This window comes from Sorex fumeus, unplaced genomic scaffold, assembly GCF_029834395.1.
Source record: "Sorex fumeus unplaced genomic scaffold, SorFum_2.1 ptg000018l, whole genome shotgun sequence".
NCBI lineage: Eukaryota > Metazoa > Chordata > Mammalia > Eulipotyphla > Soricidae > Sorex > Sorex fumeus.
The window spans coordinates 29,463,162-29,479,519 of record NW_026606075.1 but is presented as its reverse complement, the minus strand read 5'-3'; the positions used below and the strand labels follow the sequence as shown (position 1 = coordinate 29,479,519).

Below are 16,358 nucleotides of genomic sequence, written 5' to 3'. Positions count from 1 at the left end.
GCATAATGCATCTGCATTCCTCTCATTTCCCATCAGCACCACAAAGCCAGTACTTTGGCCACCATTGGGCCTTGCCGCATGGGGCCCAGAACCTAAAGACCAGTAGGCTCTGATTCGGCATTTGGGGGGTTGGGGGGCGCTATATTATTCAGCGAAGGTGGTATAAGGTACAAGGTCAAAGACAAGACAGGTGGCTCTTCCTGGGCGGGGTGCCCCGGCAGCATCTGCGGTGGCGCTCACAGCCACCGAGAGTCTGGCCTCACCAGGACGCCAGGCGGAGGGAGAGGCATGACTTGTGCGCCTTGAACAAGGTGAAAACCCGACTCGGAGAACGAACCCAGCCCCTCCGGTTCCCCCGCACCGGCTGCGCGCTTGCAGAGCGGTCCGTGGTGGTACGGAAGGTGCGGGGTGAGAACGTCTCCTCCCTCGGCGGCTGGGGCTCGGGGGGCTTTCGAGGTCCCCCCGAGCTCGGAACTCAGGGCCCTGCCCAGACCATTGTCCGCACACCTAGTTCTTCCAGCTTCCGGGCCTCGGGCGACATGATTTGCTGCAGATGACATCAGCCCCGGGCCAACGGCTGGAGGAGCGGAGGCAGCCGCCGCGTGAGGATGTGCCGGGTGGTCCTTTCCTCCTCCTCTTCCTCCTCCTCCGCCCGGCTCCCTGCCCGGTGCCCGTATAAAAGCGGCGGCTCCTCCCCGCCCGCGCTCACTCTGCGCCCGTCTCCAGCGCGCGATCGCCCACGGGGCGGAGGGGAGGCGGCGCGCGGCGGGCGCCCGAGGAGGGGGCACGCAGGGGGCGGAGCGCAGCCGCCACCTTCCCCGCTAATCCTTTCTCCTGCCGCAGAGGAGACGGGCGGCCGGAGCGCGACACTTCGCCGACGCTGCGCGGGCCCGGCAGGATGGCGACCGTGGCGGTGGAAGCCGCCGAGCCCGAGCCGTCCGGCAGCCTCGCCAACCCGGCGGCGTCCACCTCGCCCAGCCTGTCGCACCGCTTCCTCGACAGCAAGTTCTACCTGCTCGTGGTGGTCGGGGAGATCGTGACCGAGGAGCACCTGCGGCGCGCCATCGGCAACATCGAGCTCGGTAAGCGGGCCCCGGAGCCCCTCGGGGAGGCTGGAGGGGAGGGGGGCAGTGCATCCGCGCGACCCCACCCAGGGCGTGACGGACACCTTCCTGCTCCCGCGTGCGCCCCGCACCCCGCGCCGCTCTCGCCCGGCCGCCTCCCGCACTTCCCCACCCGCTAGTCTCTTAATTTGGGGAGGAAGAATGAGAGTGGCGAGATCAGCTTCCCGGGGTGGGAGTGGGCGGTGGGGGGACAGTTTCTCCTAATCTTGAGGGATTGTCACCGGGCTGAGCCCTGGGATCCCAGCTGGCCACCGCCCTCTCGGGCTAAATGAAATGCAGGTGTCAGAAAAGCCGAGGCGGGGGTGGGGTGCAACCGCAAAAAGCAAAATACAAGAAAGAATAGAAAAAAAGAAAAAGGGGGGTAGGTGGACCTAGAGGAACCACTCCTTTCAAACCCCCCATTACCCCCGTCAAAACCGCTGCAAAAAAAAAAAAAAGTCCTGCGGCAGAATAGCCACGTGCCGGGGGTCCGCGTGGGAATCATCCTGACGAAGGCCCCCGCAGCCCCCGAGAACTCGAAGCGGGCTCTGGCTTCAAACCTGCCCCCCACCCCCGCCCACTATTTTCCCCCTTCGCTGCGCGGAATGACTAGGCGAGTCCTGGGGCCACGCCCGCTCCCCGCACCCGGGGGACGGACGCGGCGATGGAGAACACGCTGGTGCGCGCGGTGCCCAGACGCCGGCCTCCGGCCCTGGGGGCCGCAGCTGCAGCTTGGCGAAAGGACAATGGGACCCCAAGTTGTGGGGTGGGGCTTCTGCTTTTGAAAAAAAAAAGTCTCAGCCTCGGGAGTGACTGCCCGCGGGAGGCGGGGGTGGGTGTGGGAGGAGACGTCGGCGGGCGAGGGCAGCGCCCCGTCGGCCGGGCGCACCGGGGAGCGCGCTCGGCCGCCGCGGAATAGCGGATCGCCCCAAGCCGGGGCGGGGCGGCGGGGGGACGGCGGCCGGGGGCGCGCCCACTGGGGCCGCCTCGCCGCCCTACCCGACCTGCCGCAGTGCTCCCGTCCGCCGGGGCCGCCGCACCTGCCCCCCGCACTGCGGCGCCCCCGCTGCGGGGGTGGGGAGCGGCGTGCCCCACTCCAGTGCTCTCTCCGGCTTTGTTGCACGCCCAGCCCCCGGGCGGGGAGCTCTGGCCTTTGCTTTTTTCACGAGCCGCGGGAGGCCGCCTTTCCCCCCTCGTCTCGGTCCTCCCCCTCGACCCAGCCGAGGTCGCCGGCCACCTCCCGCGCCCCGGCGCGCGCCCCGCGCTCTCCGGGCGGCGCTGGAGCCGTTCAGCCCGGGGACACCGGTGGGTGGGCGTGGTGCAGTCCGCACTGCGGTCTCTACGGCAGCCCGAGGCGGACAAAGGGCGTTCACGCAGCCCTCCTTCCCCGCGCCCGCCCCCACCTCCCGCCCCCAGCGGCAAAAGGCCGCTGGAAAGCCTGGTTTCGGATGGAGAAAATAAAATAAAATAAAATAAAATAAAACAAACGCTTGTCATCTGCCTCTGCATTTGAAATCGGCCGCTAGTCCCCAGAACAAAAGACTGCTGGGTGGGGACTGGAGTTGCAGACCTGCTTCTTTTGTTTAACTTTCAAGCACTGATTTTTCCTTTCCAGCTTAAAAAAAAGAAAGTGAGCAGAAAGCAGACATGTTATTTTCTTTGAAGAAAAAAAATCAAAAAAAAGATATTTCCGTCTTAACTTGTCTTTAAAAAAAATAACACCCAGTCATCCTTCGTTTTTAAACTGTACACCTTTTTAAAAGCTGTTTCAGTTTAGATGCACATTTTCTACTTGGAAATTTCCCAGTTACCGACTTTGGGTGTGGCTACTGTAGGAATCAATGAGTTTGGGTCTTTTTTTTTCTTTTTTTAAGATAGCATTTGCCAGTAACATAACCGGAAAGAAAAAAGATATGAAGGTGTGCTTTTCTATTTATAAAATTTTAATGACCATCCCATCTGGTGTCAGAAGGACCTTCATCCTCGAGTCTATAAAGATGGGGGTTCAGAGCGGCAGGAAGGATAAAGGGACCTGCTCAAGGTCATGCTGCTGCTGAGTGGCAGAAGTGTCTGATCTGCTGTGCAGCCTCACTGGTTCTCTGGCCCTGTCTGGATGCTATTCCCCGGGCCCTCTGAGGACCATCCAGCGGCGATTTACAGAGCTTGCCTTTGTAGGGGCAGACACTTGTGGGCAGCGCCCCTCACAGTGAGGTAGTTCAACCATCCCCTTGCATGATAATTATCTTCCTGCTTGGTTACTCTGCCCTTCTGTTCTTTTAAAGCCTCATCCTGTTTTTTTTTCTCTTTTTTCTTCTGTTTGCTTCTATTTGAGCATGGTTACTGCACCAGAGCAGCTGGTCAAGTGCTCCCTGTCTTTATCCTTTTCCAACTGTGAGCACTTATGATCAAGGCCAGATTTATCTTTGTGACATTTTGCTGTTGTTGCATTGTGCTGGGGATCAAACCCAGGACCTCCCATGTGCAAAGCTAAGCGCCCTACCGAAGAGCCACATTTCCAAATCTCCTCCTGAGGTTTTTTTTTTTTTTTTTTTTGATTAAAGCTTGATTGCGATCTTCTATAGCAAGGAAAAGAGGCACCATCGAAAAATAAGAAGTTGGGCGGGTTTTTACAAAAGGAACACACCGTTATCCTGCTTAAGAAACAGAAACTCGAATCCCAGAAGCCCCTCCCCACTCCTGTTCCCTTTTTTTAGGCCTCATGCCTTCCTGATTTTTAATTCTCTAATTTGGTTGGATTTTGCCCGCAACACTGAAATGGCTATATTGATCCCATTAAGAATCAGTGGAGTGAGCAAGCAGGGCCATTTCTGTGCACAAGTAACAGATGTTGCTTATCTCTGGAGATTGCTCTCCTGGGCCCTGGGGTCTCCCATCCACTTCAAGCTACAGGACTTTCCAGTGATGAGTGAAGAGGTGCTCCTGCGGCTTTTTTTTTTTTATCTGGCATGACTTAGTAGGCAGGTTCTGCTCCCCAGTGCATGACCTACTACTGTTGCCTCAGCCTTTAGGTCCCAGCGGGGTCTTCTCCAGAGGTGGCCCTGATAGCACTGCTGTTGTTGCTGATGTCCCTGGACCATATTGTGTGAAGCAAGAAGGAGACACTGGAGTGGTGGTGGTGGTGGTGGTGGTGGGCTGGGGCTGGGGGGGGGGGGGAGGGGTTGGGCTCAGAGTGTGGACTGCAGTCTGGGGAACAGTTCATCAGCTGTTACTCTTGCTGCGTATTTCCCCTCCTGTCCTCACGAAGGCTCTGTGGATTTGGAGACCCTAGTGACTTGGGTTTTCGCAATCCAATTACCCAGGGCTCTTTGGGAAGCCTAGGAAATAAATCTGAAGGAAGATGGTGGTAACGCAATAAATCAGCTGTCCTGAAGCATCCCTGTGTGGCTGCTTAGCAAAGCTTCTTGTGAAACCAAAGAAAAGAGATGGTCGCTCATTTTCTCAACTGGATTCAAGAAACAGAGTATAGGGATTGGTCTTTCCATCCCAAGTTCGAAACAATGGGTCTTTTCCTTGGTTGGCCCAGCTCTGTTTATGCAGGACCTGATATTCTGCTACTCACCCTGGCTCCTCCTTTGCCCCTTTGCTATTTCACCCTCAACGTGGACTTCAGCCACCCCCCATCTGTAGCACAGTCGTCCTCTTCTCGTTCCTTCTGGTACCTAGACTACATACATCACATAGAGGGAGCCTGACAAACTGGTGTTTTGAAAGAGATGTTTGTTGCTTTATTTATTTTTTTTCTTTAAAGGAACTAAAATACATAAGGATTATTAAGGGTCAATGTGGTGTATTCAATTCTTGTTAGAGAGTATAACTCTGACACTGGGAATCAGTGGAATTCTTTCATAAAAAATGGTAGATGTGAACATTTACTACCCTAGATTTTTAGATGTAAATTTAGCTGATTACACTGTAAAAATTCTCATGTTGTTTTACGTAGTATTTTTAATCTAGTATGGCTAAGAAAATTAAGAACTCAGTGAAGACATAAGGTTTACTGTTTTAAAAACGTTTGTTTTTGGACCACACCTAGCAGTGCTCAGGGATTACTCCTGGCTCTGTGCTCAAGGATCACTCTTGGTGGGACTCAGGGGACCATATGTGGTGCTAGGGATATTGAACCCTAGTGGTCTACGTGCAAGGCAAGTACCTTGTTCGCTGTACTATCACTCTGGCCCATAATTTAATTTTCATAGAGAAAAAACAAAAAGGTTAAAGGAAATGTTGGAGAGTGTTGTATTTGTCTTTATACTTTTCAAAGTCAAAAGGCAGGTGAATTTCTGCTTGAACTGCTTAATAGTTACTATCTATGAGGATTCTATGATCCATGCTGAAATATACACCAGTACCCCAACATAAGGTCCTTACGTTGATGATTCAAAGACCAGGACTATAGCTCAGTTGAAAGCATGCTTTGCATGTGTGAGACCTGTATTCAATCACTGCTACCACAGATAAAACAAACAAAAAATACTACCTCCCCAATCCTTCTCCCCAGCTTCTAGCAACCCTAACTCACCAAAATGATACTTCGATGTTAATCATCTCTGTGGACTTAAAAAAACAAAACAAATTTTGGCTTTCAGATCAAAAATAAATTATTAGATAGCACATGTTTATTTGTGAGACACTACCCAAAACCTAGAGTATTTATTATCAATGTTTTTAAATGATGAGCTGTTTGTAAGCAATTGTCCGCATTAACATAGCATATATGTTTTGAACAGCAAGTTGTTAGTTTAGACGAAATGAAAAGAGAATTGAAGGTTAGGTCAAGGGGAAAAATAGGAACTCTGTTCTCTGAGAAATAAAGGCTATCTGAATTGAACATTTCCTTTGTTTCACTTCTGTTTATTTTAATATGACTTCAGATCACTTTTGAGCATAGAATTTTTTATCAATAGAATCTCTGGCAATAGAGGTTGATCATTTGCAAAAAAAAGTATATTTAAAAGCTTATTTCATAAAAAGAGCCACTGAAATTTGAAGAAAATTAATTTACAGAAATCCAAATAATTGTCAGAGAATAACCTATGTCCATTTGAATGTGCAGTGCTTGGTCATTTCATTTTCTTTCTTCGTCTACTCTTTCAGTAGCATAGATTATAAATTTTTATCCTTTCAACAGGAGGTGCTTCTATTCCTCCACTGTTGGTTTTATTTTTTTATTTTATTTTTTTAAATTTTTATTTATTTGTTTATATATTGCTTTTTGGGTCACACCCAGCCAGGTACAGGGGTTACTTCTGGCTCTGCACTCAGGAATCACTCCTGGCGGTGCTCGGGGGATCATATGGGATGCTGGGAATTGAACCAGGGTCTGCCACCTGCAAGGCAAACGCCCTACCCGCTGTGCTATCACTCCAGCCCCTATTGTTGGTTTTATTAAGCAGTCTAGCAGAATGCTTGCATGATCAGTGAACGTGGTGAGATGTAGTCTGGCTTTTCCTCATTGTCCACACTGTGAAGACATTTCCCTCCCAGCCCCACTCCCCCAAGCTCTTCAGAACAACTTCCCCTTTTCTCTGTTACACCTTTAAACTTTGTGTGCTCTTTGGCCTCCCAGTTATGCACCATTCTCCCCGGGGTGAAGAATCAGATGAGGTGGAAAGATCCCTGCACCGCTGGCTATAGCACTGGTTACCTTTGTTACCTCCCTGCACTCTCTGGCTATAACACTGGTCCCTGAGGATGGGAGTCATTTCCTGGGCTTGACAAGGTCTGAAGGTCAAGTGGGAGTTTTTAGGGGGCTGGGCCATAATCCAGCACATCCAGTTTTCCAGGGTGTGTTACCCTCCTGAACTGGGAATTTAGAAACAGGAGCTTAATTTCCTTTAGTGAATGCAGTTTTTAGTGGGCCATTCCCCCTGGCCCACTGGGTAAGCCAATAAGAAGGGCCTGCAGCCTTCCTAGAATGCCAACAGTAAGAGCTTAAGCCGGCATGGCATTGGACTGGACATGATTTGGGAATCTCACTCCTAACCCGAGACTTGGCTGAGTTGCTTCTGAGAGCTGCTGTAGGACCTCTTTACCAATAGTCCTCTGCTGCCTCCGGTTTTCTCCCCAGGGAGAGCAGAATGTGGGAAGAATCAAAGGAGACTTTTCTGTGGGGAGATGCTTAAACTTGCTCAATACAATGTGACTTTTCATTGAGAAATTCTTTTTAGTATTAAGATCCAGTCGATGGTACAAAGTAATTACAAAACATCTTATTTTTAAAATTAGTGTTGAAAATGGCCAGGTTCCAAAATTTTCCTTTCCAACTAAACTAACCAGTAAATCCATTGGAACCTTTATTTTATAAGCGGTAGTAGTGATTATGCTTTATTAAGAAGTAATTTGACTAAAATTTTGCTCTCATGAAAAGAGAACCCTAAATTTTTCCATTTCATTGGGAAAATAAAAGTGAGAATTGTTTTTATCAGCCTTTTGCTCATGTGATTTTAAAAGGACTAAGTGGCTTTTCTATTGCAGCATACTTTTTCCACTGCTAAATCACAAATTACAAATCATACAACCAGTTTATGAAATCCAAAGCACACATTTAATTGCATCTGTCATGACAGGTTAATTGAAACCAAGGGGAAAATAGTAAGGAGCAATGTCAGAGCAAGTCTTGTATAACCCTAGATAAAGTCATTCCAATGATGTATAATTTGGACATTTCTTGAGAACAAAGGCAGACAAATGGGATGAATTTAATTTAAATACATATGTCTCATTATTAACTTACTGACCCAGTTTGACAAGCTAAAAGACAAAGTGGAGCTCAGAGCCAGAGCCCGAAGAATCTAGTCAGCAATTCCCAATTAACCAGCTCAGACAGGCATTGGGCGATTTTTCACCCAAGATGCGTATATCGTATACATTGAATAAAATATTCTAATGAATTCAGACCTTTCAACCTGTCAAACTTTCTGTGAAAGAAAAATTTGTCATTTCTGCATTGAAAAAGACCTGCAAAATCTCAACATGCCTTTCTTGTTAAAATTTAAAATACTCCATTAGCACAAATACAAACCAGGGCTATTAAGGCTTCCAGGGAGACCCATACAATTGTCCCTTATAATTTAGCTTCTCTGTAGTACTATTAGCTTTTCCACCACACCTGAATTCTACCCATGGAGTCTATTCTCTAGTTGGTGCACATGTTATTCCTTATAGTTGAAAGGTATCTGTTTGACGTATAATTTGAAGATATTTTAGATGTACATTCAGTTGAGTTTCTAGTACCTTTTGTAATGTGTATAGATTATCCACATCTGTGTATATGCATGTTTATATAATTGATTTCTTGTGAGACAGAAATCCTTTCTTGCGTAGACTTACAAATGGAAGGAAATGAAGATATGCATTAAGGATTTCAAGAAGGATTCAAATAACCCATTGCCATTGATAGTCCAATGCCTGTGTGCACAACGAATGATCAGCAAAAATGGCCGACTGGCTGTTCAGTCGATAGTTCATCTACTGTGGGATATGCAGGCAGAGGTGTGGATCCCACTGATAGTAGGGGTGCATGCTGTCAATGATTGTTGTTCCAGAGGCTTATTCCTGTCAAGTGAGGTTTCACGCAAGGGCGCAATTGTGGCTGCCACAAACTGGCTTTGCCATGAGTAGTTCATTGTGAAATGTGAAAATGCAGACAAACAACCCCTCCCCCCGAAATTTGTGGTCCCCTCGCTAGTTTTCCCTTGGATTGCTTCCAATTCTCCCTTTTCTGATGCCCTCTGGGCTCTCTAGCCAACCTGGGAGAATAGGAATGAGAAGGGCAGTGTGGGGAGGGGGAAGGAAATAACTAGGCTGGTGGGTATCCCTTCTCCTTGCCCTCCTCTTCTCCTGTACCTCCCACCCAGCCCTGGGAACAAAAGCCTGAGCTTTTGTGGGGATGGACAGTTCACCACCCAGCAATTCTGTAGTTTTAAAATGCATAAAAGGTTGCCATATTTCTTTTCCTCTGGATAAGAAAATTCAATAAAGCTAACAATTGTGAATGAAAGAGCTGTCTGCCAAGCTAGTTAGGTGGGGAAAAAATGCTTGGGAGGACGGACAGGCCAAGTCTTGAAGATTGAGATCCAGTCTTTTCACCAAAGATCACACAAAGTTTGGACTGATAGCGAGGGGCTGAGAGATCATGGTCCTCCATGGGGTGGACAAGGGCAGGAGGTCTTGCAGGCACACAAAATGCCTGTGAACTCTCCAAGAACACCATTCGAGTGCCTGCACACCCCTCTTCTCTCCACCACCATCTTCATCCTCATGTGCTAATTTCTTACCATCTACAAGTAGACCATGAGAAACTCAGTATAGTCTGGAATGGGGTGGGGGGGGGCTCTTAATGTCTTCAGAGCTCAGGGCTCACCATCTTCCTGTCCTCTCTCTTCCCTCCCCAGAGCAAAGCCTGTCATTTCCCTAATAACTGTTTTCTTTTACTCTTGGAGAAAATGCTGCATTTACGTTTATGAGGGGGCAGAAGTTCAGTCCACACTGCTAGTTATCCCTCCCTTGTGGTTGGATAGAGAAACCTCCCCGCCCTTTCATTTTGTGGGCACCCACTACTCATCCCTAAACTCCCAGAAAGGGAGTTCCCACATCCTCCATGAAAGCCTGAGAAATCTTACAGTGATGTTTTCCAAACCACTAACTGGAATTCTGTCAACTCTCTTCATCTCCCTCCTCAGGAATTCGATCATGGGACACAAACCTGATTGAGTGCAACTTGGACCAAGAACTGAAACTTTTTGTGTCTCGACACTCTGCAAGATTCTCCCCTGAAGTCCCAGGTGAGGCCTCGATTTGCATCTGTATCCATCATCCTCAAAATGTGAAGGAATGAGGCCATTGCTTTGAAAGTTCTGCCTAAGACATCAAAAAGATGCTTCTTATTGCTATGGGCTTTTTTGTTTGTTTGTTTTGGTTTGGGGTCCACACCCAGTGGTGCTCAGGTTTTGCTCCTGGCTCTGTACTAAAGGGTCACACCTGACAGCATTTGGGGGACACCTGCCTAGCCAGCACAAGTCCTTTAACCCCTGTATTATCTCTCAGGCACCCGATAAAGAAGCTTTTATATTTATTATTATTATATAGGTTAGCCAGAAGTCACATGTTAAGCAGGTTAGCTCTTTAATACCACCGTGTGGGTATTTTGTGAGTTCTTAGAAGTTTTAAAGTTCTGGGTTTCTGTTTGCCTTTTTTTATAAAAGATCACACTGTACTCTGATCTTCATGGATTGCAAACTACCTCAATGTTAATTTTACTCAGTAAAGTTATGAGTACTAATTGATTGGCCCCATAATTCCACAGTCTCCTTTCTGTCCCAGAGAAAGGAAACATCTTTATTTAAGAATGAAATAAATATTTTCATCATGACATGATCAGCCCCTTCGTGTGGCTGCAAGGGTCTCACATTCCAAACTGTGATGAAAAAGCTTTTCTTTCAGAGACGAAGAAGAATTCTGCTGCCTATTTAAAGGTAAGGGCACCAACACTTGTCATCTGTGGAGATATGACTCTTGATCACATTCTCATTGGAGAGGGACAGAACTGACCTTTGCCTCTAGGCTTGAGGGGCTGTCAGACTCACCCCCACTCCATGCCAGCCGCTCCTGCTCCTCTGTGAGCAGTAACCCCTCTTCCTTCTCCCGAGTCTTGTTAGAGGATAATGAAACAGTGTTGCTGAATAAAAACACACCAAATGTGGAATAAGTTTCTCAGACTCTGGTATTAATTCGTCAGAGATACTGCCTTGCTTTTTATTTCTTGGATGTCACTGGACTTTTTGTAAAAAAAAAAATAGGGGAACTCCTTTTGTAATATGCATGGTTTTGTTGTGTGATTGCTGATTTTGTTGGCATTGATGTGAAATCAGGCATGCCTTTTAGAACAGATGACAGCATGTGTATCCCATTAGTCTTGTGCACTGTGAGATCTGAAACCACTTATGGAATGTCAGTGCCTTAGTGAGTCAGGCCCCGCTGCAGCTGTGTACCCAGATTCCCAGGTCTTCTTTTGGTGTCTGATTCTAGAATAAAACTGCATACATTTCGAGTTGGGGCTGGAGCGATAGCACAGCGGTAGGGCGTTTGCCTTGCACGCAGCCAACATGGCCGACCCGAGTTCGATTCCTCCGCCCCTCTCGGAGAGCCCTGCAAGCTACTGGGAGTATCTCGCCCGCACGGCAGAGCCTGGCAAGCTCCCCATGACGTATTCGATATGCCAGACACAGTAACAACAAAGTCTCCAATGGAGACGTTACTGGACCTGCTCGAGCAAATCGATGATCAACGGGAGTGCCTTTACTTTTTTACTTTACATTTCGAGCAGTCATTGAGTAAATGTGCTAAGAAGAACTTTCTAAGAGCTGCTTATTAAAGTTGTGGGGTCAGAAAGATAGTACAGAGAGTAGGGTGCTTGCCTTGTACCTGGCCAACTTGGTGCTCACATTCCTAACACCCCATATGGCCCTCCAGCACAACCAGGAACCATCCCTGAGCACAGAACCTGAACAAAGCTGGATTTGGCCCATTGGGAAAAAAAAAAAAGAAGAGTTACATTTGTTGCAAAGACTCAGGGAAGACCAGCTCTTAAGTTACTTTGCATTGAGAGTGATTTAGACTATATAGGTCGGTATATGATCAGCTAACACAAAGCTACTGTCTATGGTTGTTGTTCTTGTTAATTCAGTTGTATTTTTATGTTTTGTACCTCTCTGAAACTTTCAACATCATCTCCTACACATAAAATAAGGGAAGCAATTTTCTTCAACCAGTATATTCTAAAATGGAAAAGCCAGAGCCTTTGTCCTTTCTATGTAGATTGTTCTGACTGTTTTTGTAAGAGTACTTTTATTTACTTTTGTTGTCAAATCCTGTGATTCCCAAGTGTGTTCATTCATACTTAAATTGGTTTTATAAAGTAGACCCTGTGTTTTGCAAAATGAAAGGCATAAGAATTGCTGACAAATTAACCTTTTTTGGATCAAAGACCTACTATTAATTTTGTTTGGGGAGGTAAGTTCTACTCAAGCAGTGGGGAGGTAAGTTCCACTCAAAATGCCACTTTAGCTCATTAAACTACCTACCCCATTCTCATGCTGATACAGTAAGCATCCCCTGCATAACTTGTATTGATGCTGTACCTGATACTGTATTGAGCTTACCTGTGTGCTTTTTGGCACCTCCACACCACCTCACACTGTGGCCAGTCCAGGAAGATTGGATAGTCTGACCTTTCCTGCAAGCCTGGAGTGTACCATGCAGGCCGGGCGCTCCTGGGAGCCAGGCATGTAGAACAGAGCTGAAGGTGTGATTCCCCATGCGGGGGCAGGGTTGTGTGCATATGAAATTTTCCAAACACAACCACAGTAGGTTATGTTAGATGAAGTTCAAAGTTTCAGAGAAGAGCTGAATTGTGCTGGAGGACCAGGACATGAAAGTGGGGTGAAGAGAAACCCCCAGGATGACCATTAAGTTTGGGTCCAGGGCTGCCACATGCTTTGCTTTTCCTGAATCAACTAGAAACTTTTAGGGAATATTTTGAAGCCTATTTTTTGTTGTTTATTTTTGGTTTGAGGGCCACACCTGGCTCCGCTGAGATCTGAATCCTGGCTCTTCACTCAGGGATCAGACCTGATGAGCTCAGGTGACCATGTGGTGTGCCAGGGATCAAATTTGGATCTGCCAAGTGCAAGGCAAGCACCCTGCCTGCTGTACTATTCCCAGCCCCTGAAGCCTGTTTTTAAGAGGGCCCAAGTCTAGGGGGTCTTTTTCCTACTCACTGAGCATTGTAGAAGGTAACATATTTCTCAGGTTCCCTGAGAGACAGTGGAACATCTGCTTTTAGAATTTCAAAATTTTAAGATAATTCAAAGGTAAGGAAGAACATGAAGAAAGAATTGCCTTGAGGAATGTGTCTGTTCGTGTTAACTGAATAACTTAAGCAGCACCTGCTGTGCGCCAGGTCCTGAGGAGAAGGTGGAGGCTGCTGGCATGACGAGGAACCTGGCAATCACTTCTTTGATGTGTGTCATTCCCCCATTCCCCCCTCCTGCACCCCGCCACACACACACACACACACACACACACACACACTCACACACACACACAGTCCTGGAGAGAAGATATTGCAGCAATCCCAGAAACCCATTAGAGTGCTAGCACCCAGCATCAAGCCCAGACAGATTTCTGTTTTGTTTTATAGATTAACAGGGTTATAGTAAAATACTCACTGTCTTTCTTTATACATATAGTTCAGGGCTAGTGTCACACTTACAGTTTGTTTTAGGACCTGACAGAGCTTAGGCCTTGCTCCTGACTCTGTGCTCAGGAACCACTCTTGGTGGGAACTGGGAACCATATGGGGTGTCAGGGATTGATCCTGGGTAAGCTGCATGCAAGGCAAGTGCCTTACCCATTGTACTATCTTTCCAGCCCCTTATGAAAAGCTTAGAGCTATTTTTATAATACCAAGTTATTATACCTTTGTTGGTTTCTGTTGCTGTTAAAAGTAGAACCCAGGTGGGGGCTAGAGCGATAGCACAGCAGGTAAGGTGTTTGCCTTGCACGCGGCCGACCCGGGTTCGATTCACAGCATCCCATATGGTCCCCTGAGTACCACTAGGAGTAATTCCTGAGTGCAGAGCCAGGAGTAACCCCTGTGCATCGCCAGGTGTGACCCAAAAAGAAAAAAAAAAGTAGAACCCAGGACCTCATCCAGAATAGGCTGACAGAGTTACATCCAATTTTCTTTCTTGTTTTTTCCCTTTTTCTTTTTTTCAGTGGGAGGGAGGACCCACCAGGTGATTCTTGGAAAACCAAGCAGGCATCCTGGGGATTTCTGCAGTGCTGTCTTCAGTAGCACTTCATGCTTGGGGGATGAACTGGGGTTAGCTGCATGCAAAGCATGCACCCCGCACTATCTCTCGACTCTATTGTTTTTAAAACTGGGAGATGGATTCTCAAAGACTGGTGATATTGCAAAACAGCTCACAGATTGTGGAGGCAGCACAGCCAGATCTGTTCCCTTGTCCTCATGGACCCCTTGTACTTGCTTTTAAAATCTGGTTTTGAGATTCAGCTTGGCTCTTTCTGCGGGTATTATTCAAGAGTCCTCTGAAAGGTTAAGTCATTTTGAATCCATATTCTGTGAGTAGGACCCAGTAGCATGAGTACTTTCTCTGTACAAGGTGGGTGTGATATAGTAGGAATGATGGTGGGAGGGACTCCCCCAGTTCCCCAAAAGGTGAGCTTGGGGACTGCTAGTCCTGCTCCAGCTGGCATGCTCTGGTTCTTGGAATGGTCTCTGGGACCATCTTTCTCTCTCACCTTGTTGCAGGTGTTACTTGCTTGCAGGTCATTCCACAAGCATCTGCTGTGTGTGCTACAACAGAAACTCACATTTCTGGTTCCATCTAATTTGGCTCAAGCAAGACCAGTTTCCTTGAGAGAATAGCTCAGGTCCTAGTTCCTGAGCACTGACCAGGCTTTCACGCAAATGAAAGTTCAGCAAATCCTTATGAAATAGAGAATCTGTCATATGTACTTGTTTTATGAACTCAAACACTGTCACAAAAAAATGTCACTTAGATAGTCATGTGACTATATTCCTGTGGGTATATAGAAATACAGGGCATCTCCCAAACAGTGTTTTGAAGACCACTCCTGGAAATGTTTGACCAACTAGAATAGAAGACTCAATGCTTGAGGCCAGCGAGCTGATACTGTTCAAGCCCAGTGATTCTGGGGGGCCTCTGGGGCCGTACTCAGCAGTGCTTAGGCACTTCTGGGGCTATACATGGTGGTTCTTAGGGACTCATGGGTTTCTGGGCATCAAACTTAGGGCCTTAGGCCTAGTATGGCAAGTAAGACTCTTGCTTATACATGCCCAACCCAAGTTTGATTCCCAGCACTTCAAATGGTCCATGAGGAGTGATCCCTGAGCACAGCTGGGTGTGGCCCAAAAATCAAACAAAAAAATCTTAGGAACTTGCACATGCAAAACATATGATCCAAACTTAACACAATATATATTACAGTATGTTTTTATACCTTAAGTATTTAAAGGAAAATCCTTTTAGTAAGCCTTAACATAGAATGAGAACTAGACAGGTTCTGTGTAGTTCTGTGATGCTGTGTAGAATTTCTTTGTTTCTCCATTTCTCCATTCATTGCCTCTTGTAATTTTAGGTCTGTCTGTCTATAACAATAGAGAAGAAGATCTCAGGTCTCAGGAAAGCTCCATCATCATCTGTGTCTGACAGATATCATGTAAAAACAACCAAAAATGCAAACCATTCTCACGACAGGGGACACCAGGTTGAAAGTTCACTTCAAATTTCTTTTTTCCATCATTTCCCCATTTCTATCTATTAAAATAATTTAAAGTGTTTTATGGTCCAAACTCTTGCCAGCATCATAGTATGATCACGTCTGACGACATTGGAGCCAAACTGTCTGTGTTTTTGTTTTAGCTCTGACATTTAGTCCGAGCTTACTTAACCATTCAGTGCTGTAGCTTTATTTCTTATAGAAGGGGATCATCCTTTGCAGCTCATAAGGTCTTCATGAAGGCCAAATATATGAATGCATGCAAAGAAGTTGAAGCATTATTTGTCACATGGTCACGGTCACGGTCATGGTCCTCCCGTTGTTCATCGATTTGCTTGAGCAGGCCCAGTAACGTCTCCATCATGAGACTTGTTACTGTGTTTGGCATATCGAATACGTCACGGGGAGCTTGCCAGGCTCTGCCGTGCGGGCAAGATACTCTCGGTAGCTTGCCGGGCTCTCCGAGAGGGGCGGAGGAATCGAACTCGGGTCGGCCATGTTGGCCGCTTGTCAGGCAAATCCCTACCGCTTGCTTTGTCACATGGTAAAACAATAAATGTAAGCTAGTACTAATATCTCCCTTGAAGAAACAGAGGAAGGTAGGAGAATGATTATAGGCTAGAGGTGACAGTGGTGGAGGGTCTTGGGCACTTGGTGGTTGGGTACAGTAACTGTGTCCATTAAAACCATAACATTTAAAACTATTGAAACCAAGAGCCTTGAATATAATCTCTGGGCTAGGATGAAAGAGACGTTACTGGGGCCTGCTCGAGGCAATCGACGAATAACAGGATGATGAAATGAAATGAAATGAAATGAAATGAAACCATGTTACCTAAACTTTAAGGATAAGGGGCTGAGTGATAGAGCAGCAGTAAGGTACTTGCCTTGCATGTGACCTACTTAGGT

At 47.0% G+C, this 16,358-nt stretch overlaps 1 protein-coding gene across 1 annotated transcript in view; it reads left to right on the top strand.

Moving 5' to 3' along the window:
- The first annotated feature begins 752 nt into the window (after positions 1-752).
- The window catches only part of MAP1B (microtubule associated protein 1B), a 108,374-nt gene continuing 92,768 nt past the window's right edge, over positions 753-16,358 (top strand). The window contains exons 1-2 of the mRNA XM_056112524.1: positions 753-1,082; positions 9,806-9,907. Of these exons, the coding sequence (XP_055968499.1) occupies positions 899-1,082; positions 9,806-9,907 (286 nt within the window). The 5' untranslated portion in view covers positions 753-898. The remainder of the gene's footprint in view (positions 1,083-9,805; positions 9,908-16,358) is intronic.